Raw genomic sequence first — 24,456 nt, 5'->3', positions numbered from 1 at the left:
TGTGATTAGCGACCATCTGGCCTCCTTGTGCTGATATTGTTCTCCTCGCTTTGATGGTTCTTTTACCTAATTATTCTTTCTTGTTTTCATCCTCCTCTCTCTGCCTTAAGTGCTTCTCTCCCTTTCTCGCAATTGCGTGGTCAGTAGGTCTGAGTCACTTGCAGGATCTCCAGGTACTGTAATGTTTCAGCATTTGTCTAGCCTGTGTTCCTGTGGGTGGTTGTTGTTATTTTGTTATGTCACTGTGCTGGCTTGCAGTTTGGTTGCATGGCGTTGACATATTAGCAAGAATGTTTGAGAAAGACCAAGAATGTTGCTTGCTGTCAGTCATGTTCATGATACCATACAGTGTTTGTGCATGCTTGTGTATGGACTGAAGACAAGAACATGATACGATACTGACAAAAGTCAGAGACTTTTTTTTTTTTTTATTTCAATTCAAAACAGCCAGTATGTACAAGTTTTCCATTTTCAGGAGATATTCCTGAGGAGAGGAAAGGGAAAGTCAAAAGAAAATAAGTGATTAGTATAGAGTTAAGTATTAACAGATGCAGAGAAAAAGTATAATATAGTGTAATACAGTCAAAACGGCTAAGTACATGCTGTTCCTATTGCTTGCATAAGGACTGGGATTCCTAAAAACATATAATATAAACATCACCAAATCATAAACATAACTGTCACCAGATAAACAGAACTTAAAGCTTTCATCTTTGAGAGGAGAGGAGAAAATCAAGCTCCACCCTTGATTCAGATCTGCTTCTGATTGGTCCATTCTTCCACTGTAAGAAGACAACGAAATGGGTCTGAAAGGATGTTTAGCTGTCAAGACGCTGTTACCAAGAAAAGAAATAAATCTGCAAATCAAACAAGGAAGCTGCTGGTTTGCTCAGAACAATGGACTTACCACCCCACAGCCCAACATCACTGAATGTATATTTATATTTATATTTAGTTGTTGAGGCTTCTGTGTATTTTTTTAAGTGCTTCTTCCTTTTTCTTGACTCTAAAAAATGAATAACGTCCTTAATGGCTGGAAATGAAATAACTGAAGGGTGATCTCTGACTTTTGTACAGTACTGTTTATGCACTTATAATAAATTTACTGTTGAGCCTGTTTAGAAATAAAAGCTTCGGTTTTATTTAATTTCTTTTAGCCTAAGAGCAAAGGAGAAATCAGTCTGCCTCCTTCACCTCCTTCTAAGTTCTCATACGACAGTAAATTCATAGTATCCCTCCCACTGATTTTGCCAGACTTGGAAAAATAACCAAGGCCTTCATACCAGGCCTCCTACACACACACACTGGTTTGTTTTTATACAATGTCAGGACACTGGGTCATATATATGTATATATATAAGACATATGACTAAGTACATGTAATATGTGTAACAATATTTTTTAAGTACTTCTGTAATAATAATGTCATATATATATACATATACATATATATATATATATATATAAATGCCAGCTAACATTTACAGTGCCAAATGTCATGATGAGTGGACCAGTAGAAATGGTCCAAAAAGATTTGAATAAGTATATAAGTATATGTGTAACAAAAATGTCAGACATGTATTACGTGTATGTAATTATCTATAATAATGTGTCAAATGTGTTATATAAGTACACCTGAGTAATATGCGATACTAACGTCACACATGTATTATATATACTCCCATATTTGATGTATATGAAAGTATTTATAAGTAATAAGAAACTTCTATGTTTAACCCAAAACTCTGACCTCAGTAACCAAAAATGAATGTTTTTTGCTCTTTTAGTTTAAAAAATGAAACATGCTTTTGTCAAATGCACTTTACAAAGTTAGGACCATTTTAAACAGGTTAATCCTGTTTATCTGCATTTTTCTTTCAAAGTCAGGACGTTATTGTCCTGAAAATGTACAAAAACAAACATACATAAGCACACAAATCTCAGCACAAGCATACTCTGACCCCATGCACACACGCTGACCTCATGCACCTCATGTGTGTGAGCAGGGCCCCTCATTCCTGGGCGAGCGACGCAGGGGCTCCTTGCTCCAGCACTCAGACATCCAAACGCGGATTACATACATTCCAACCAAATTGTGGCATTAACACTACCCGTGATTGAGCATGAGTGTGTGTGTTTGTGTTTGTGTGTGTGTGTGTGTGTGTGTGTGTGTGTGTGTGTAAAAGAGAGGGAGAGTGTAGTTGTGCAAGAGTGAGAGAGGCAGAAAATGTGTGTGTGCGTGTGTGTGTGTGTGTGTACACTTGTAGGCCGGCCCCCTTTAAGAAGTGGAAAACATAAGCTGTGTTTAATTAAAACAGCTAGTCTTCTTTCTCAGGGTTGTGAGGCTTTTTATCACTCTTTCTCCAGCTGCTGCTTTCACGCCCACCTGTACTCGACTACCCTTTCTGTGATTGCCATTGTAACATTGACTTGCTTTACAATAGTTGCCCATTGTTTCCATGCAGGGAAGCTAGTGTGGGGTCGGTGGGTAAGGGGCTTAGCCTTGGCCTGTAAACTAAATTATAAGGTAGTAGTAAATTGCAGTTTAGCTCCCTGTACAAACTCACCCCTGCATTTCGAGCTCTTTCATGTCTTGGGCTCAGTTCTTTGCGTCGACTTCTTCCAGTAAGTTCACATGAAAATGAACTTCACTGAGCTGTTTTTTTTTTTGTGTGTGTGGCATGTGTGTCAAGCAGAGAACAAGTCTCCTCCCCGGCCGTACGGACTGAACCACTCGGACTCTCTGAACCGGAGCGACCGCAATGAAGTCATTAACCCCCCACTGGGCAGCAGCAACAACCAGCTCAACTCCTTCCTGCAGATCTACTCGCCGGACTACACAGTCAGAGCGATCACAGACCTGCTATATGTCAAGGTGAATATACATAAGCATTGGCTTAATTCTCCACCAGCTTAAAGGTGCACTGAGTGATATTTTAACATGAGCAAATCTACCATGGACGATAGTTAGTCGTGGCTTACCGTGCCCTCAGAACTGGAAGTGACCTGGAGTGTCATACCAAACATTAGACTACCCTTCTGAACGGTTTATGAATGGTTTAAAATTGGTTTGTTAATAGTTGTTGGGTCATAAGCGTTTTAAAAATCATTAATAAGCAGTTACAGCACATTAATAAAAAGAGCAAAAGTGAGCTGTTATATCTGATGAATATGTATATGTGATGAAGTTGACAGGTTTAATGCTGACCGATGAAGACAAAGGAACCATAAAAATCTGCAGCCACACTGGCCCTTTGCAGGAAAGATTGGTCACCCTAGATTTAGGAGCTTCCATATGCTGTCTGCAACTTCCATGAGCTTCTCCAAAGTTGGCCTTCTTTTGCCGTCAAAGTAGAAGAAAATCTACTTTGGAAATGCTAAAGTATGTACACATTTGCATGTATCATAAGGATATGCAGAGCATGGGGTCCACAGACTGGTACTGGGAACCTCTGACCTGAATACCTAGTCCAATCTTCAGCTGTTCAGACAGCCAGAGGAACTTAATTCCATCACTTGTGTGCCAGTACAGAGAAGAGTCTTGAGGCTTGTCTTCCTCTTCTTTAAGGGTGGTGAGTCAATCTGTAATTTTGGGCTGTAAGTGGTTGAGGTATGACACTTCATTTGAGGATTGCCTTCAGGTAGGAAGGGACAGGTCCATTTTTGGCTTTGTAGTCAAGTTCACTTTCAGGACTTTAAATCTGTGTGAACAGTCACAGGAAGCCAATGGAGGGACCACAGCAGTGTAGTGATGAGGATAAGTTAAGAAAGATTAAAGTCATGACACTGCATTCTGCATCGGCCGCAATGGCGTGTACAGTCCAACCAGAAGAAGGTTGCAGTAGTCAAGTCTGAAGATGACACAGCATTGAACAAGCATCTAAGTGTTTGCAGAGAAATAGCTGAATCTTCCCGATGTTATCTGAGAGAAACCTGCATGAGAGGCTCAGGTTTGCAGGATGCTGGAAACGATTGGACTGGTCATCCAACACCACACTGAGGTTTTGTACATTTTTTCTTAAAAGGAGACAAGACCCCAGCAAGGACAGGCATTTTTCACTAATTTTTAAAAATCAATCCGCAGTGGGACATACAACATTTTATGTATATTTTACCATCTTGGCTGTAAATATGTCTCAGTATGTGCTAGTTATATATAATGTTATAATCTTACAGTATAGGCTAAAAATAATGCAGACTTACCTTGCTTTGCTTTGAGCTTTAGCTCAGCTATAGCTAATTTTTTTGTAAACTCCGGCTGGATACTTTTCCAAAGTAGGTCAGTTTCTTGTAAAATGTCTCTCAATGTTCAACTTTTTATGATGCTAAAGTCAACTTCTCATTCGCCAGCTTCTTGTTCAAGTTTTTCCATTCCACCTTAAATGGTGCCTGAGGCGCCAGAATATAACTGCCGCACTATTTAAGTTGGAACGGGGGAATTCGAACAAGAAGCTTCTTTCACGACTTTTAGTGTTTGAGAGTTTCTCCTTGCAGATTAAACGTATCAGGAAACCAGCTGAGTGCTTAGAAATGCAAATAAGTCCATTTGTCTCCAAATTATCAATGTGCAGCTTAAGTCTTTCTCTTTGCCGTTTTGTTAGCTACTAGCTAGGTGAGATTTTAGTCTGTGTTGCTATGGTGACCAGTAATTTATGCTCCAACCATCTGTGAATCAGCAGTTATTAGCTACAATAACTCCAGCGTTTAAGACCATTTATTGTAAAAACTGTGTTGAACGATCAGCAGAGCTTTATTTTACCGCAAAGGGGGATTATTTTACTTTTACCTACATATCTAATTTTGCTGTGGAGCTGCAACAGGACAATAAAAGAGCCACATGTTGCCGACCCCTGCATTAGGTGATGGGAAATGTCTGTCAAACATGCCAAGATACAAGTAAAAACCTGAGTTTCTGATGGTAGAAAGGAAAAGGTCAGTTGAGTGTCGTGACCAAGAGAGCAGGTATACAGGCAAAAGAGGAGTGGACAAAGCACTGAGCCTTGTGGCACACCGGTGGGGGTTTGCGTAGACCCTTTTCATGTCACCTAATACAAGTCAGGTAGGGTGCAAGCAGCTGGCATGCTGAACCAGTGATTCCAAAACTGCTGAGGATGGGCAACAGGATATTATAGTTGACCATGTCAAACACCACAGAGAAGAATCAGGAATGGTTACAGTTTGGTGTGTCGTGGGGTGTCATGGAGGTTTTTAGTTACTGCCGTGAGTGCAGTTTGTGTAGAGTCCTGTAGAGTTTGAAGCCAGGCTGGTTCAGTTTTAGAAAAGATGCTGCTGACATCAGAAGTAACTAGTGTGGGCTTTTTCAGAATGGCTACCAGTCGGGTAGTCTTAAAGAGAGTCGGTATGTCACCTGCTGTTACAGACCTGTTTATGATGGATGTGATGAAGGGAAGCAGGTCATGGGAGCATGGAACATCATAGGTGGGATGGGGTCCTGTGGGCAGGTGGTAAGATTACTGGAGTTGTAGAGTATATTTGGAGGAGAAAAACATGTTAGGGAATTGTAGGGGAGAGATTGAAGAGATATTGGGGGAAGGTCCCGTTAACCCTTCAAAGAGGGTAACAAAATTGGGGGAGGGTTGATGAGGGAAGAACTTGCATGGTAAGGAGTTTGCATGAGTTCAGTGCAGATGCTCCCAGACTAGATAGGATAGTGTAGGTTATTTAGCTTAATGAAGAGACGAACATATCAGTAACATTGATAATGAGAGATATAAATTATTGAAAGCAAAGTAGTTACTGTGATGTCCTGTTCTGGGGTCAGTCTGCTGAAGATCAGGGCAAGGACATTACCTGCTTTGTTGGTTGGTAGAGATTTGTTTGGGGGCAGGAGTGAAAATGATAACAGTGGGAGAAGACAGGAGAGTCTGTTAGCTCACATAACAGACACAAACATTTTGAGCTGTGCAATGACATTAGTGGCAGTTTGAAGATATACAGTGGTGCTTCACATGACTCAGAGGAAGCCTGTGTAAGTCCCAGCATGGTGGCATTGGGGGAGGACTTAGCTAGCATATGAGAATTGGCGGTGACTAAATTGAAAGGAGAAAAGTTAGGCAAAAAAATCAAATTCAGAAAAGTAACAGCTTGTGGTAACGTTAACAAGCATCAATCATAACATTTTTACCTTGTCTGTGCTCGGTAGGTGACCCGTCAGCAGTACCAGAACGCACTGATGGCATCGCGTATGGACAAGACGCCGCAGTCGTCAGACAGCGAGTACACCAAAATTGAACTGACTCTCACAGAACTCCACGACGGCGTGGCCGAAGAGACGGCCATCCTGCTCAACCAGACGCAGAACTGCGTGGCCCATAAGAAGGCAAACCACACGGTGCACAACGAGGGTGCAGTCTAGCCACCACCGGGGTGGTCGGGAGGGGGTTTACGGTATGGTTTCACCCCCCGAGCCATCCCCCGCCACCCCCTGTAACAGTCAGACTCAGAGCTGCAACGTACTGCTCAGCAGCACCTGGGTTTTCCTGACCCCGTAACAGACTGGGACAGCCGGTTCAGTTCCACATAAACCCCGCCGTGTGCCTGTCCACCAGACCAAAGAGTTTGGAGTTTGGACACCCTCCCCTTCCGTCACAAGGCCCTGAACCTACTTCCCTACTGTCCCCTTTAAGGTGCCGGAAGAACTTCTGGGATAGCGGAGGACCACGAACTCAAATGGACCATTTTTTTCTTCTTCGGCCGATACTGTCATATGGTGAGTCAAAGACTGTGCCAAATACTGCTTTGAAGGAAACCATGAACCGTGTACCAAGAGCATTTTCCTCCTGTATTTATTTATTTTATAAGTCGATTGTATATAATATATATATAGATATACAGATACATACATACATATATATATATATATATATACATATATATATATATATATGCGTAGATATATTTGTGCATGTCTGTGGATTTAATTATCGGCACTATAAAAAATCGAACACACTTTACAAAAATAACACTTTGTAAAATTCAGCAGCGTGTGCGTACTGTATATGTGTGTACATGTGCCTTTGAGAGTATGACTGTTATACCTTGCACATGCTATATATATATATATATATATATATATATATATATGTAGTTATGAATACATTACTGTATGTGTATTGGTGAGAGTCTTTTACATATATGTATATTACAGATATTGTTATTTTTACTATTCTAAATCAGGCATACGGTACAGTACATTTTACACCTTTTTAAAAAAAGAATCACGTTATTGCCTTTAAAATCATATTAATTTTTTAACAAGTGCAATGAACCATATTCTATTTAAAAAGATGATTTATTGATAAAAAGAAAAAAATCGGTATATTGTAAATTATAGATATATTTGTATGCATCCACTGTGTCTCTCAAGTTTCTGTTTGGTCCCAAATGTGTACAGGCATAATCACTCTTTCACCAGCTGCGTGCCTAAGAAAGAACAGCCTAATTTATTTGTATCTGTGCCTCTTTTATGTGGGATACAAACCTGGGCTGAATGCAGTTTTGAATCTCAGTCAAATCAGTTGAAGCATTCTGTTACTATGCATACTGTTTGTAAGTGATTCCTAATTGCCTTGATGGTCACATACAGTGAACTAGCTACTGCCTGCTTCTACCTGAGTGACAACAGCGCCTGTGGCTTTTAAACCATTACACTAAGAGCTTAAAGACATTTCACATTAAAAAGACTCTATAAAGACTCCAGCAGTCTTTGTGTATATGCTCCCTCTATACTGCGTGAGTATCATAAGATACTGATACTGCTCTTTGGACTGGATGGTAAGTCTACATGCAGTCAGGTTGATGAGAACTTTCTTCAGTCCGCTGTGGGTGTGTTTGTCAAAACTGTGCAACAGTTCAACAGCTTCATCATCGTTTCAGAAACATAGACTGTGTTTTAAAGAGAGTTTCGTAATCGATGCCTCAATAAATCTTCACTGAATAACCAATAATTTAAAACGTGACTCATAATAAAAAGAGAACATTGGTGTTTATGCATCTTCCACAGAAAGACTCCCAACAACATGCAGCAGGAGACTGACTACAATCGAGACAGTCGTATGCAAAAAGTTAAATACCCCCAGTCAGGTTACGTGTTTTGTTGATTTTCTATGTGATGATAAGTTGACACATCCTCTACAGAGAACTCACTTAAATATGACATTTGTCTGCAAATTTTGGGGCACGGTTTCTATGTATCTGCTGAATTTAACATATTGAGAAAAATCATTTTTGCACCACTCACATTTTACCAAATTCAGCAAGTGAACAGTAGTTGTGCATTAAAATGTGCAGAAGTTTGTTCTCTGTAGAGGATTTTAATGTCAATCTGTGCATCCGACAGTATGAGGAAAATTTTAAAAAGTAATTGAGAGTAATGTGTCATGCAGGATTTGCTATTTACATTTTTAGGGTAGATGGAGCACATTTGTAACATTCTTTTGTTTCTTGCACAGAACCTACAGGTGGAAACCATCTGATTTTTATGTACAGTGCTGTGCAAAAGTCATTTTTGCCAAATTATTTTATTAATTTCCATTTCCAGTCGAAACAGCCATTGTCATTTTCCAGCATCAAGAAAAAGCAAAGAAAACATATTTAACAGAAATTTACACAGAAACTTCACAAATTAAATAAAATACCTTTTTTCAGTATTTAGCAGTTCCACACTACCTTTATTACAGCTTGTATTCTTTTCAGGAGATTTCAGGATAATTTTTCATGCCTCAAAAGTTCAGTCTTAGAAGTTGGTTGCATTTTCTGCTGCTCATGATCCAAATTATCCCAATTACAACTCATGAAATTATGATTCATCAGTCCAAAAACCTCTCGCATGTCCAGTTTCGGTGTTCTACTGCAAATTGTCTTATTTTTGTTTGTCTTTTCTCAGTAGCGGCTCCTTTTAATCATTTTTAGAACCCTGGTTTTGGAAAATGTGCGAAGCAGCTAAGGTGTGTTTGGGTAGTAGCTTGTGTGAATGTTAGCGTCTCTTTGAAGGGGAACATAATGTCAGTGGCTCCTTTGGGAACAGCTTTCTTTGAGAGAATGCAGCTGTTTTGAGATTGGAAGGATGGAAGAGTTAAAGTGTCAGTAGAGTGCACAAAAGTAAAGAGTAGGCAAATGAAATACTGATAGGTTTAATATTTTAGTTATGATGTATTTTCTGTTAAATCTGTGTTTTCTGCTTTTTTCCTGATGCTGAAAAATACATAACTTGTACTTTATCATTTTGACTAGAAATGATTAAATAATAATATAATAATAATAAATAATTGGGACGTCTTTGCACAGTACTGTATGTGTTATGTAACTACTAACAAATTGCCCCAGAGACAGTCACTTATTTATTTTTTGTTATGTTTCGAACAAAATTAAGGCACCATCATTGTTTAATGATTTACTGAATCAACGCTCCATTTGTTTCTCTATGAGGCAAATTATTAGCCTACTCTTCACAAACGTCCTGACCTCAGTATCTGGAGTATTCTTCTTTCAAGTCGAACTTATTTGACTTGACTCTTTCTTCCCATTTTTATAATCACTGTAATAATAATAATAATAATAATAATAATAACAATAATAGTTTTATTTACAGAGCACTGTTTGTACTGGTGACAGCTTAAAGTGCTTTACAGACAGGGAAAAAAGAAATCGTATAAGAAATCTTGTTTTTATAATCTAAAATGGAGTCTTTAAAAATGTTAAAGGATGCCTTGAATAGAGCTAATTGAGTCATGTGCAGTAAACACTGATGTGTCTTCAATAAGGGAGCCTTAAATTCTTTTCATATTAAGTGGAAAGATTAGCCAGGTGTCCTTTACATCCCCACTGCTCTTCTTCCTGAGTGCACGACTACAGACCAACTTCATGTAGAGGCTAATGTACAGTAGCTGCCCTGGTAAAGTCATATTACTGGCTTTGTTCTTGTAGCTTTAGAGTCAGTTCATTATTCGGCCACTGCTTGGCGCTGTCTTCTTACACTTCCTCATCACTCAGTCACCTAATGTGTTTGGAATATCAGAGAAGGGGCTGGTAGCTTTGGAGCTCTGCTAAAACAAGAGCTGTGGTGACTCTGAGGTTATTAAGTGTCTTTGCTAACAACACAACAGAGATCTCACTACTCCAGTATAATGACTGATGGGGATTGAAGTTTTATGAAGCTTTTAAAATGGATTTTTTTTACACTGTAGCATGCCATGTACAATTGTGTGCAAAAGTTTGTGCACCCCGGTTAACGCTCTGTTGATTTTCTAAGTAAAAATAAGTTAACCCCCCCTTTCAAAAGAGAACACACTTTAGCATGTTTAAACATTGTTTATGTTTACAGTGCTGTTTATTTGCTGAATTTAATATATTGGGGGAAAAAAAATGTGGCCTGTGTAAAAGTGATGGCACATTTTATATTTTCTGTTTTATTTTTTATGTTAAACTCAGCAAATACATATAAATCATGCAGTAAATTGGGTAGAAAAATATCATATTTAAGTGTCTTCTCTGTAGTGGGTGTGTTAAGTTATATTCACTTAGAAAATCAACAAAACGTCATTTGCCTGGGGGTGGAGTGGGGTGGGGCAGGTTGGTGTTCGAGCGTTTGCATGACTATAGCCTTATGAAAAACAAATTTAGAGAAATGAATTTAATTTTACATTTGTGGTCACCAGTAAAAGTCAGTCTTGGTTACCTTAGTTGGGAATACTAGGGATCATCATGTATTTAGGTACATATCATGAATGATGTTCTCTTTTTTTGTAATGCTTTACACAAATTCCTCACTGCAACAAACAGTAAAACAGAGGGGCCTTTATGGATGGAATATGTGGTTATATTATGAACAGGTCAACACATGAAATGGCAAAACGTAAAACTGCATGTAAATAAACTGTACGCTATTACACAAATAGACCTTCGCACAATTGGGGGCGACAATAAACAAAACAGTGTGTTTAATGAAGATATGCAACCCAACCAACTGCCTGGAGCTAACAGAGAACTTCTGTAAAAGATTTCTTTATTTTATGTTTCAATGCATTTTACCAAATGTACAAGGTTGGAAATCTGGTATAAGAACAAAAGAGACGTACACAAACATGTAGTGACTGGGGGAACTGAATGAATCACAGCATGGCAGAACCTTTTTTTTTATCTAGTACTTATTTGGCACCTTTTTTCTTGCATGTCTGTAGAAATGTAAAATGCGAAAGAATGAAATTGTTATTAATCCCAGTCCATTCCATAGGGATCTCCCAGGCCAGTCCACATCTTTGCCGCTGTTTCCGAGCTCGAGAACTGAATACAGCTGCACTGGAAGCTGTGATAGAACAAAAATATGGGAACAGTTTCTCTTAGGAACAACTGGGGGTTTATTAAGGTCATGTTCTTTGTTCAGTAAAGCCCAGATAAGACACTTCTAAATATAACTAGCACTGCAAGTTCTAGTTAGTGTCATGTAACTTCTGGAGTTTTATTGCTTCATCACTATTTAGAGGCCCAAAAAAAGGTCAAACAAATTTGCATCTTATATTCTAAAGTAAAGATTTCATGGCTTTTTGGGAAACAAACATGCAAGGATGATATTTCATCCTTACTTACTTCAACCAAAATATGAGATCTCTTGTGTGGAAGAGATTCCAATCTTTTTTTGGCAATCAAAACATCTTATTAGCACAAAAATAATAAACTCCAGAAGTTACATGACACTTTCTAGAACCAACAGAAATAAAATGTTGCCCATTACATGTTAGTAAGATGTGGATTTAGGTGATTAATTCATGCTGGATCATTTTGAGATCTTTACAAAGTGTTTACAACTAATCATGCAATTATTAGTGATTTTCACATAAAACACCTTCAATTATGTACCAACTGTGGTCATAATAAACAAAGCTTAACACAGAGTTAATAAAGCTTTTACAAGTGTGTAAATCTGGCTTTACTGAACAAAAAACAAGACCCTAATAAACACACAATATGTGTTCCTTACAATAAAGTAATAGTAAAATATGGACTGTTCTGGAGATCCACAAGAACTGGAATGGATAAAACTGTACAACAAATTAATGGCGGACAATTCGCATAATACCAAAATGCCTTGACAAATTAGAAAACAAAAATTAAAAAATAATAATAATAATAATACAGCACAACTTTAAGAGGAACAGTATGTATTACCACTTGATGGAAGAAGTATGACGAACCCCACTGTAAACTATGCAAAAGAACAATTGCATGTTTTCATACACTGAACAGAGGCTCAAGGCTACAGTGCCTTTTTCAAAGACACAGACGAGCTCTTTATATTTTCAATTGCAGAGTAAATAAGAGTTATTTTTAAAGTGAACAAAGTATAAAATATGGTTTCCTCTGTTGTAGTGCCATTAAAAAGGACAACTGAGAGAATACTGTAAATACCTTCAGCGTAGTGCTGGGCGATACTGATAAAATTCAATGAGATATTTTCTGATATATATCTGAATATATATTACTTTAATGCTAAAATAATCTGACAGTTTGTTTTGATCTATTTTCTTCTCTTAAAATTTACAATAAGGAAACCTTTTTAAATCGTGTGTGTTATGAACTGTTATTTCAAAACATTCTGAAGTACTTGGTAAATAAGTTTGAAGTTGCCAGGTTCTGGATATCATGAGTACAGTGCTGAACAAATAGGATTAAAAAAAGGAGCACCACAATATTATAGGCATCATGTCATGGACATCAAATATATGCTAGCAAGGTTGGTAAAAATATCACTAAAATTGAAAAGCAAGGTCACTGTACGTCACAGTGTGTCGATATAAATGATATATCACCCAGCACTACTTCAGCGGTAGCTTACAATCAAAGTGACTGCCTTAAGATCCAGCCCAACTGGACGGTTTGGACAGCACACGATGGGGAGTCCAAGCCCAACATGAGACTTTTAAGAGCTGCCTTGTATTCACTTTTCCAGTTTCTTTTTTAAAACAATGGTTATGCTTCATCTTACGTAATAAAAATAACCTGTATATGAATATGAAATACATTTGCTAGTTTTTCTGAAACATTCACCTTTCAAACATCGTGTCCACCTGCCCCAAGAGTTTTTTTTCCCCATGAACCAGGTAAGACAAGATGATCAATAATACCTGTTAATCCTAACTTTCCATGGACTCATGACAACTTTTTTCCCTCCCTAAAATAAAATGATATACATTAAAAAATACACTCTACTTATGGTAATACATGGTGCAGTAAATATACTGTAGCTTTATTAAATCCGCTGTTAGCGAGCTTGTTTGTATATACAGTACTGCATGTCATTACACATACATTAGAATACCTTTTTTCTTATTTTTCTCTTATAAGCTAGATTCTAACCATTTATGGACCAGTTTAGCTGTTTTTCTACCCTTTAAAATCACATGCACCTAATGTATGTATTGCTTTACACTGAGATCAAAAGGACTTTGTTTAGTTGGGAAACTAAAGGAAAAACACTGGTCAGCGTGCTCTTAATGCTATTGGTCCACACAAGAGTAAATTCTCCAATCACATCAAAACACTGGCCTGAACTACTTTAATTGCCATGGCAACAGTCGCTGAGGGCAACTCCTGCCCTTTGATTCGCCCGTCTCATCAACAAATAATTGTTGACGGTAACGTCATGTCTTTTTCTTTTTGACCTCTGAACTTCAAATAAAAAAATCAAGATGCTAATATTTGTTATATCTATTCACAAGTTCTTTCTAAATGCTCTTCTCACAACAGCTACAAAATACAGTATGTACAAGGTTTTTTTCTCTTTTTTTCTTCTGCATATCAAGGTCACTTCTGCATGGTAGCTACAGTTATGAAACAGTATGTTGGTAATGGGATGCTGTTAAGAGTTTGGTACTATAAGTCTGAGTACAAAAATAGAGCATGTTAGATTCTGCATGACAATATTGTTTACTTTTTAAAATAGCTAAGTATCTGTAGGTGTGTATGTAAAAGAGAAGGAGAGAAAGAAAGACAGACAGAGAGAGAGCAAGAGAGAAATAGTATGATGGGGAGAATGAAAGGGAGAGAGCTTATGAAAGTCAGAGAGAGACAGAAAGAGAGGATGTGTGAGGGAGACAATGACAGTGTGTCAGAGAAAGAGCGAGAGAGAAACAGAAAGATAGAAAAATGAGAGAGAGAGAGAGAGAAAGAGAGAGAGAGAGAGAAAGAAAGAGAGAAAGAAAAAGAGAGAGAGAGAACAGGTTATATAGCCAAAAGTGCCTCTGTTGACAGCACTATCCTTGGCAGTTGACATCGCTGCCATTAAAAAAAAAAATCCAAGACAGAACAGAAATCCCCACTGGCCTTATGCAGTTTGCCTGGCACAGTGGTTGCCAGGTAACGGGGGCTCTTGTGTTAGCAGCATTCTTTCCTAGCCGACACATTAGCCGTCACCGCTCGCTGAAGCCCCTCTGAACTTCATTCACATTCTCATCACAGCCAGGCCTGTAATCGGGGCACCACGGCCTGGGCTTCTTAATAAAACTCCAACAGACTCACTCTCTTCTTTTTCTACTTCTCCTCCAGTCCTGTATGAGGCAGCCTTTAGCCAAACTAGTCAGCCTGTACTGCACTAGCAAAAGGGCTTAAACCAGGGGAAAAAGGTTAAAGGGGAATCGCACCGATTTTTCAAAATTTCTGCATAATTAAACGGTTAGGATGTAAACAAAGTTAGAGTGGTTTGATAAGAAATGTGCCATTATAGAGAAAATTACCAAGCCAAATTATGAATATGTTGCATGATGCCTAAAACATTGTTTTAACATGGCTCTGAAATAAGATTTTGGCATAAAATCTCTTCTTTTTTTTTTTAAATGGTGGAGAAGTGTTACATGCAGGGTGCTGTAAGGAAAAATAGTACCTAAAGAAAACTATTTACGCTGTAGACATCAAAACGCCTGGTTCCTATCAGCACCACTGTAAAGAAATCTGAGTGAGTAATTTTCTCTAAAATTAATAATTTACATCAAACCACAACAAATGACTTTGTTTGCATCACAACAACTGAAATATAATGATAATTTTGAAAGATCAGAGGAATTCCCCTTTAAAAGGAAGAGAAAAGTAAAAATAAAAACATAACTACAGTCCTCATAAACATGGACGGACCATAATTTGCTGAGTTGCCAAGTATGCATAGTCAAGATTTAAAATACACTGACTTTAAATGCACCATGTACGACTTCAATGGCCCCTTAGCCATAGGACCAGATATGACCTTACAATAAGCTCCACCCAGCCCTTAAGTACAGTTACCAGGCCCAAACTGATATACAAAACCCTTTGTCTGACAACTGTTCACACGAGTTATACACGTACACCTTAATGTAAACTCATTAGAACTCCTGTCCTATAGCAGCTACAGCGAGTTTATAGTAAAAGAAACTATGGACTATGTGCTTTGTTGTTTTCCTTCAAACCGTTCCTCTTGATTGTTTGAAAAACGACAGTATGAACTGATTTTATCATTGTTAAACTGACGCATCTAGAGCATTTCTAGAGTAATATTTTCACCAATATAAAAGTCTAGAGAAAAGTCTTTTACATATTTTCCCTTTTTTTTTGGAAGGAGGGATTGAACTGCCGAGCCAAAGTGTGGTTCAGTATAGTCTGATACATGTGCTACTCATACAGTTCAAAAATAAGAAAAATAAAGGATTAGCTCAGTTTTCCCTCTTCGTTTCCTTACAATGTCTCTGGCTCACCACTGCTCTCTTTGCTAAAGCTAAACATTTCAACAGCCAGTCAGGCCTGGCCAAAGAAGGTCATGTCATCTATTCTTCCTCCTCCTCCTCCTCCTCTTCCTCTTCCTCCTCCTCGTCGTCGTCTTCATCGTGGCAGTGTGTGATCTCCTGCGGGGTTTGAGGGAACAGGTGTGGAGGTTTCATTTCGCTGACAGAGCGCGTCAGCTGGCTGCGTTTGCAGTCAACATCCTTGCAGTCCACGCAGTGGCGGTTGCGTGTGGCCAGCGGTGACTCGATGTCCATGTCCACGTGCGTGTGCTCCACCGTAGACTCATGAGGCATCTGGGCAAACAGAACAAACAAAACATAAAAAATGAGATGGAATTTCTGGGCAGATAATGACAGCTGATACTCGATGTCTTGTTGTGCCTAATATGATAACTTATAAAATAATATCAGGGCTTTTCAACAATTTGATAGAAACAATTAAGTGCATCATGAAATCTTACCTATCACCACAATTTGATTTGATATTATTCTGGCCAAAAAATGCATGCAAACTTTACTGAAAATCATTATACATCTATTATAATGTATTTTAACATTCAAAAATTAATGCACCTGAATCATCAGGATGATGTATTTGCTTTTTGACACCACCAAAGCCTTCATTATAATGTACATACACTACCATTCAGAGATTTCAAATCACCTCAGCAAAAAACCTAATTAACACAATTTTGCTAACGCTGCAGGCCAAACACTATACATTCTGGGGATGTTTTTATGGAAAAGATTTGGGTGGCTACTGACTTCTAATGTTAGCAACAATAGCCTTGTAGCTCCAGCGCTAAACTAAAGAAGCAAAATTTGGACATCAGATGTGTTTTTGCTGATGAACTACATCTAGTGTATGTGGAAAGACTAACATTTCCTTGAACAAGTGTTATTCAATAATGACTTATACAGCGTAGATTAACATCAAAATGTAAAACAATGGTTTACTTCTAACTGAAATAATTTTTGGAACAAGACAAATTTATAACATGGTAAAAAATAGTAAACGGGCATTCTGGATCTAAACTGTATTACAGTTAATTATCGATGCTATATAGCTGTCTTAATTAGTATGGAATCATCTACAACTCAGCTTGTCATCAAAATGTATTACTTTTTCCCTGCGTCCTACCACTGTTTAACATATTCAGAACAGAAATGAAAAATCAGAGAATTAAAATGTACCCCATAAATGTATATCACACTGACTAAGCAAAAGTGGAGTAGAACGACATAAAAATATGTGTGTTAAAGTATGGAGTGCGGAAAACAGCATTAATGCCATAATAATGGCCAGAGCAGTGAGGGGAGCTCAGCAGAGGCTGGATTATAGTGGTCCTAATACCCTCTTCAACTGCTGCTTTCAGATTAACCTTCATAACACTGATTTGGTTAGCAGTGTGCTGTTGATTAAGCTTGAGTATAGGAGTGATTATTGTATGGATCGGCAGTCCACACACAGGTACATTCTCGTCCTCGTCCAGTAAGTAAATCGCCTCTTATCATTAATTGATTAACAATCTATAATGGATTAGATTTTATCCAACGTCACATTTTGAATAGCTGTATCTGGTCTTCCACAACTGTTTGCCAGATTTTACATATAATCATTAACGACTGAACAAATATACTGCAAAAAATGTTATAGCGCAAAATATCATTTCTCATTTGTGGCTGACTTACTGGTATGAGGCCTTTATTTAGCACTAACTATATATATATAAATATATATATATTACACACACACACACACACACACATATATATATATATATACACACACACACAACCAAAGTTGCTATTGGCTCATTTTTATTAGCTTTCATTTTTAAATGAACATAGCTGAATGAATATAGATGAAGGAATACAATAACAAACTGGTCTCACCAGCACATGTGCAGCTCTGAACAGGTAGCTGAAGGGGTAGTAGAGCAGGTTGATGAAGGAGGCGGCATACAGGTCAGCATAGCGCATCACCTGCGATGCGAACAGTGTCTGTCGAGAGCCGCTGCGGAACAGACTACCCATCATGCCGTAGCACATGTCCATGTCATGGGTCACTTTCTAGAAGGACAAAATCAGACGAGACAAACCCTCTTTTTAATGAAATATACACCCCATCGGGGAAAAAATCATAATAAAACCTCTCCAAAAAGGAGAACAATATTCTTAACTGTTATGCACATTAACACACTGAGCTTTTAGCGTTGGCTTAATAAGGTTTCGGACCATTTGTGTAGATCTATCATAAAAAGTTAATATTATGTTATAGGTAAAGGTATCAAATGATTAAAAAGACAACGAAGCAAAAAAAAATGTTTGGAGGTGATGTGACAGCAATCATCTATGAAACCTTATTCATTTGCAGAGTTCTGTTACTTGTGGCATTTTCTTTCCCCCTGGCAGAACAGTACAGTAAAAGTTATGGTTACAAATCCGAACCCAGAACAATCTGTACCCTGCTCGAATACCTGTGTCTGTTTCCCATAGCGTAACTGAACTGTGAAAGTAGGCAGGGTTCTCTTTAGCTTGTGTCATCACACAATTTCTTATGCAAATCTAGCATTAAAAGTAAATAAAAACAACAGCAAAAACAATGAGCTGCAGGTTCCGATTTATGTTTTACTGCATTTGGTTTTATGTGAGAGTCACAGACAGCAATTTCAGATTGCAAGCATTTTTTGTTTTGTTTTTAATGCCAGTCATCTGACTCCAAAGACAGCGCCTAACGATTCTGTGATGACTGTCTTTAATCAGTTAGCAGTTTGCAACATTACAAACTCCACCTATATGTTGCAGGTTGGCACACTTAGTACCCAGCAAGAAGATTTAACAAATGGTGATAAAATGCGTGATAATGGATTTGTAACCATACTGTACTGTACCGCACTGCCCAGTGGAAAAACAGCAACAGAAAACAGTTACTACACTGTATAATACAGCAGAAAAGGATTCTGTGAATGGTGCCTTTTGTGTCTTTGTCTTTGACAATGACTTCACTAAACTGCAAGTGTGTATTTAATTGTTGATTCTGGTCCATTAAAAGTTTCAATACACCTTGCTTTCTTTTTCAAATGAGAATTAGCAAAAATGCCAGCAAAGGTTTTTTGTTAACATTTACAATTATCTGCTAATGCTTTGGGTACGTGTGGCATCAATTTCAGCTTCATGTTCATCAAAGTATTTTTCTCGGTATGAAGAGCAGATCTTGCCTAAATCATGATCTGTTCTCTTTTCCAAAAAAAAAAAAGTACATCTAAAAAATCTTTTGACCCAAAGGTGGTTTAAAAAAGTGAAAAGTTTGAGTGCTGAATTCTGATATCACAACAAGGATTTGCAGAATGAACGTGTGTGTACCTTCACTCGTCTCTGGATGGCACTAATGTCTGGTCTCTCGTTGCTGCTGCTGTCTAGATGTCTAAGAGTGAGGGAGAGAAAGAAAAAGAGAGAAAGAGAGAACATATAGGTCACATCAGCAAGGGAAACATAGGGACAGAGAGAAAGAGGGACAAACACGGGAAAAAAAGGAAAGGGAAAATGGAGCGAGTCCAAAAAAGATCGGGGCGGGAGGGAATGTAGTGGAAACAGACAGCCATACAGAGAGGTCATCCTGGTTAAAAATAACCCCTCATGTGTGAACCCTATGCTTTATCGACAGATGAACCCTTTGACCGCTGCACACTTTGTACCCTGAGCTCACGTTCTCTCTCTCTCTCTCACACGCTGACAGTTTGTTTTTGTAACATGTGAAGATATGGCTCACACACACACACACACACACACACACACACACACACAGGAACTGAGGAAATAGAATTTAATAAATATGGACATCGTATAAAAACAAACTTGTGTTACATACAAACACTGGCCAGCCACTTCATTTCAGCAGTGCTGCTGGAGTTTTTAAACACCTCAGTTTCACTGCTGGACGGAGAATAGTCCACAAATCAACACATCCAGCCAACAGCATCCTTTGGGCAGCATCCTGTGACCACTGATGAAAGACCAGAGCAGGGGTGCACGAGTCCGGTCATGGAGGGCCGGTGTCTAGCAAAGTTTGGTAGTTACCCTACTCAAATACACCCTCTAAACCAGAAGTTGAATTAGGTGTATTTGAGCGGGTAAATCACCCAACTGTGCTGGACACTGGCCCCCCAGGATCGGAGTTGTGCACCCCCAGACTAAAGGATGACTAACGAAAACTGTGCAGCAAAAGATGAGCTATTGTCTCTGATGTTATATCTGCAGAGTGGACCAACATAGTAAGAGTGTCTAACAAAGTGGACACAGTGTTTAAAAACGCCAGCAGCACTGATTGTATCTGATTCACTTGTACCAGCACACTAACGTGGCACCATGTCAGTGTTACTGCAGTGTGGAGACTGATCCACCACCCAAATAATACCTGCTCTGTGGTGGTCCTGTAAGGGTTTTGACTGTTGAAGAACAGAGAAAAAGGGGGCTAACAAATTACGCAAAGAACCAGATGGACTACAGTCTGTAATTGTAGAACTAAGAACTAAGTGCACCTATATGGTGAGTGGAGCTGATAAAATGGATAAAGAGTGTAGATATAAGGAGATGTACTTGCTGGTCAGTGTATATGTAAGTACCTGAAAGTAACTGAATATGTGCCATACGCATTAAACATATGTAAATACCTACACATAATAATGTGTCCAATATTTGTCATGTACAGTACTTTGATTTGTTAAATTCTTTTAGCAGCACTTAATGAAGTATTCATTAAATAAACTAGGTACAGGATGATAACTGTGAATACCGGATGCTGAACAACTTTACATATCACTTTTTAGAAGACTGCACAGGACTGTATATGTACGTATTTACAGTACGCATCAAATCTTTATGTAATTTTAAACCTTAACCTTTTCCTCAATAACCAAAAAGAAAAGGTTTTGCTTTTTATTTCTAAACAAATAAAACATGGAGCGTATGTTCTGTATAAAGCAATATGTAAAGCCAGGACCATTGTGCTATTCGCAATACTGCAGGTTAGCCCTATTTATCTCTGTTTTTCCCACAGAATCACGACATTTTTGTCCTAAAAATATACAAAGACGCTCTCCACCACACACACAGAGGACATTCAGGTGCTCAGGGCACTACAAAGAAGGCTTTGCTCACTTGTACAGCTCTGCCAAGAAAATGTCCAAGCCCTGGAGTTCTTCAAATAGTGCTGTGAAAGACAAACAGAGAGATAGTCATGAACAAGCCCTGCCACATACCCCTCTCTCTCCCATTCTCTCTATCGTTCTCTCTGTTTTTCTCACATACTCCAAAAGGATTCCAAATTCCTCTATCCATCCCCATTGTGACCACACTCTTAAAAATAAATGTGTCAAAAAGGGTTCTTTGCAGAGACGCCATAAAAGAACCACTTTTGTAAACAAGATATAAGTGTGAAGAACCTTCTGAAAGGTTAAAGAAACTCTACATAATGTAAAGTTTCTTTACCAACTAATGGTTTTCTTAGAAATATACATCCAAGCCAAGAACCATTTATTTTTAAGTGTACTCTTTCTGGCATTTCCTCATTTTTTTGCTATGTCATCATCCTTTTGTCATTTGGACTTGGGACTACAGTAACCTGGGGGTTTATGCACACTCACAGGCCATGACACATCTACTCTGTAAAAATTACAAGTTGAATCTAAATAAAAGCAAATGAATTTGGCTTTATTGTTCTCATCTGATAACTTTAAACACAGCACAGTGTGGACACAGTTTAAAAGGATAGTTCAACCAAAGAAAATGGAGTTAACAGCATGGAAAACTAGTATAATGGCCAGCTGCCATAGTACTATCTGACAACTAGGCCTGTATTAAATTACCACAACACTGCAATAATAGCATGTTGTACAAGTCACCAACATAACTGAGCATTTGCTTTAAATTTTTGCATGAGAGCACAGCTGCATAAAGTGAAGGTTGTTTTAGATCGAGAGTGGTAACTACGCCACTTACGACCGCAATTTCAATACGCTTCTACGTCAATCAGTGTAACCTTTTTAAATCTGCCACTTGCAGCAAGCACTGCAAGTGCAATCACTCTTTTAGGCACTCCCAAAATGTTTTTCGCTTGCAACTGGTGTGAAAACAAAAGCATTGTAGAAATGTTCCTTTGTCGCTGTTGCTTGTGGTATAAAACAAGGTTTTGTCAGCCTAATTTGCACTGTTGATATTTTATGTTCAGTTTTATGTTCAGTGGTATGTGTTAAGCTAAGTTAGCCTAATGTTACTAATAATACTTATGTATTACTTATGCTGTCTTTGGGTGCTCAGTCAAAGGTTGGACATACCAAATATGACATCATATGACTTATTCCACTTAGATGAGTGCAGAAAGACACACCCACAACACAGAAAAAGAAAGCATGGAGGTCTGGAGAATACTTAAACTGGAATCAAGCATTGTAAATATGACAAACAGCAATTTACAGGTCAGAAAATAGTTTTTTCCCAGTTTCCAACCCCATTTAAAAACAGCATTAAACAAGTACTGAAGTGCACGTATTGTAGTTTAACCCCACCCCTCCTTCTGGCAATGGTATTGCATATCACAGAAGCAGGGCACCCAAACACCCCAAGTCCTACCCCTGGGCTGGGAATCATTTAAGATGCTTTGATACTGATACTTTTCGATACTTTTAAATTACAAATCAAACATGGGTGTGGCTTAAACCAGAAGTGATTGTGAGGTATATTTATGAACCACAACAGCGTGCAAAAATAATCAGAGTTTACATCAGTAACATGCTTACAGAATGTAATTTAGGCACCAGTTTAGATTTTAGACCAACCATGGTTTTCAGCTCTGATGTTTTCAGTCTGCTGATGCAGATTGACTACTGTAATTATAGTAGTCAATGTAGAGATTAACTACTGATTACTTGTATGCTGAATTTTGATATGGACAGAATTTTTCGACACTCTAGTACTGAAGCAATTTGGTCAGTACCAAAAACATATTTAATTTTGATACCCAGCCCTAACTATCTGATTTAGACATCCCTTTTGGAAATATCTTTTTGGTAGAACTATCTCTGTTTTGCATGGACTCACAGCTTTTGTCTGTCCAGACATGCAGCTCCTGGGCCAGCTCAGGAATCACTAGGAAGGTCCTCCAGCCTTGGCGTTTTTTGGACTTCAAAATGTCTCCGAAAATATGGTCCCCGATGTAGATGATATCCTTCCCTTTAGCACCCAGCAGATCACACACAATGTCTGAGGATCCTGAGCAATGAGGACATAAAGAGGTTTTCAGCAGCAATAACAACAACAACGTGACAACAAAAACTGAAAAGAACACAATGAGATGTAAACAAGTGGAAAATAAAACTGGTGTCATCTTTAGCATATCATTTACAAGGATTCTGGTGTATTTGTGATGTATGAGGGGGGTCTGTGAAGTGTGTCGAAGGAATGTGCAGAGTGTGGATGGAGTGTATTTATTGGGTGTGAGGCATATGTGCACATAAGCTATGTATGGCATGTGTGGGTCACCTCCAGAGTAGACTATGCCGTGTTGCAGAGGTCCAGTGTATGTTCCAATCTTCAGCCGCCCGGTAGTCTACAACAGAGAATACAGCGTTCACTATTCAGGCAGAAATATATCAATGCAAAAAACACAAATGTTCCAACGCTTTGCAAAAGCACAGTCCTGGTTTACAAAACGGATAATCCAAAATCTAAAATCTGACTGGCTAGGCCACATTTGAAGTCATTGTGCGATATTCAACATATACAACACAGACATGTGCTGAATACTGTATTAATATGCAAAGTTATCGAAAACCATTGTGCCATTACTTAATATAAAATAATCTTTGACTGTAATGTTGCTTAGCAACCATATCCTACATTGAACTACATTAAACTACATTACACTGCAGAAGAATTGTTTATTGCGATGACTATCAATGAATTTTATTGTTTACTGAATATTAGTGTTCTCATATTCTACTTCGTACCCAACAACACCTCTTAACTGTGGTCAATAACTGTAAAATCACTGTAATGCATGGCATCTAGTGGCCTGCTGGATCTACTATTATTCCAACAGCTATTAAAATAAATAATTGACAATTCGAGTGTGTTCTGCTTTATTTGTTCATCCAAAATTAGTTCAATCAAACCTTGTTATTGAGGCTGTCTCAAATAATTTGAATAATTGAGTATTAATTCATAATTTTGGTATTGCATTTAGTATTCAGACTCATCACTTTTTTAAGCCCAAAATTTGAAGCCCAGACTACAACACACTTCATCAGCAAAGGCCTTTAGATAGAATGTTTACTGTTAATATCTGGAAAATGTTAAAAATAAACAAGCTATAGCTGATTTAGCTATGCATTGTGAATTCATGCCAAACACCACATCACGTAGCCTTAGAGTCCAACAAACTGCACAGCTTTCCATGTGGCCACCAAAGCTAAAAGCGCAGAAATGCTGAGGAAATCACATGTGGGAGCACTTTAAATTATTAGGGCATTATAACAGGGAGGTATGACAAGTGTGATGAATCCTCTCAAATATGTAAGTATAGTGAGTCTTATCAGAGTACTCCTCAGTAGGCAAGGCTACGTGCCCTCCACCTCGGCCGATTTCAGCTTATTTGTACATAATTAATATATCACAATATAACAAACGTACTTAA

The 24,456-nt window shown here is 38.2% G+C and overlaps 2 protein-coding genes across 6 annotated transcripts in view; one reads left to right on the top strand and one right to left on the bottom strand.

Moving 5' to 3' along the window:
- The window catches only part of cnnm2b (cyclin and CBS domain divalent metal cation transport mediator 2b), a 53,818-nt gene extending 46,749 nt beyond the window's left edge, over positions 1-7,069 (top strand). Inside the window, exons 6-8 of one of the 3 annotated variants that reach the window (XM_036562361.1) lie at positions 111-173; positions 2,697-2,875; positions 6,164-7,069. In XM_036562361.1, coding sequence (XP_036418254.1) covers positions 111-173; positions 2,697-2,875; positions 6,164-6,376 — 455 coding nt within the window. In that variant the 3' untranslated portion in view covers positions 6,377-7,069. Of the gene's footprint in view, positions 1-110; positions 174-2,693; positions 2,876-6,163 lie in introns of all 3 variants that reach the window. The other 2 variants (XM_036562358.1, XM_036562360.1) reach the window with 2 other exon arrangements.
- A 5,863-nt stretch (positions 7,070-12,932) lies between these two features.
- nt5c2b (5'-nucleotidase, cytosolic IIb) overlaps positions 12,933-24,456 on the bottom strand; it is a 43,181-nt gene continuing 31,657 nt past the window's right edge. For all 3 annotated transcript variants that reach the window (XM_036562371.1, XM_036562372.1, XM_036562373.1), the window contains 6 exons: positions 23,304-23,370; positions 22,863-23,033; positions 20,925-20,976; positions 19,131-19,191; positions 17,661-17,837; positions 12,933-16,058 (listed from right to left, as the gene is read on the bottom strand). In XM_036562371.1, coding sequence (XP_036418264.1) covers positions 15,807-16,058; positions 17,661-17,837; positions 19,131-19,191; positions 20,925-20,976; positions 22,863-23,033; positions 23,304-23,370 — 780 coding nt within the window. In that variant the 3' untranslated portion in view covers positions 12,933-15,806. The remainder of the gene's footprint in view (positions 16,059-17,660; positions 17,838-19,130; positions 19,192-20,924; positions 20,977-22,862; positions 23,034-23,303; positions 23,371-24,456) is intronic.

The sequence above is a fragment of the Colossoma macropomum genome, unplaced genomic scaffold (assembly GCF_904425465.1).
Source record: "Colossoma macropomum unplaced genomic scaffold, Colossoma_macropomum, whole genome shotgun sequence".
NCBI lineage: Eukaryota > Metazoa > Chordata > Actinopteri > Characiformes > Serrasalmidae > Colossoma > Colossoma macropomum.
The sequence above is the reverse complement of the archived record's forward strand: the minus strand, read 5'-3'. Positions and strand labels throughout refer to the sequence as shown.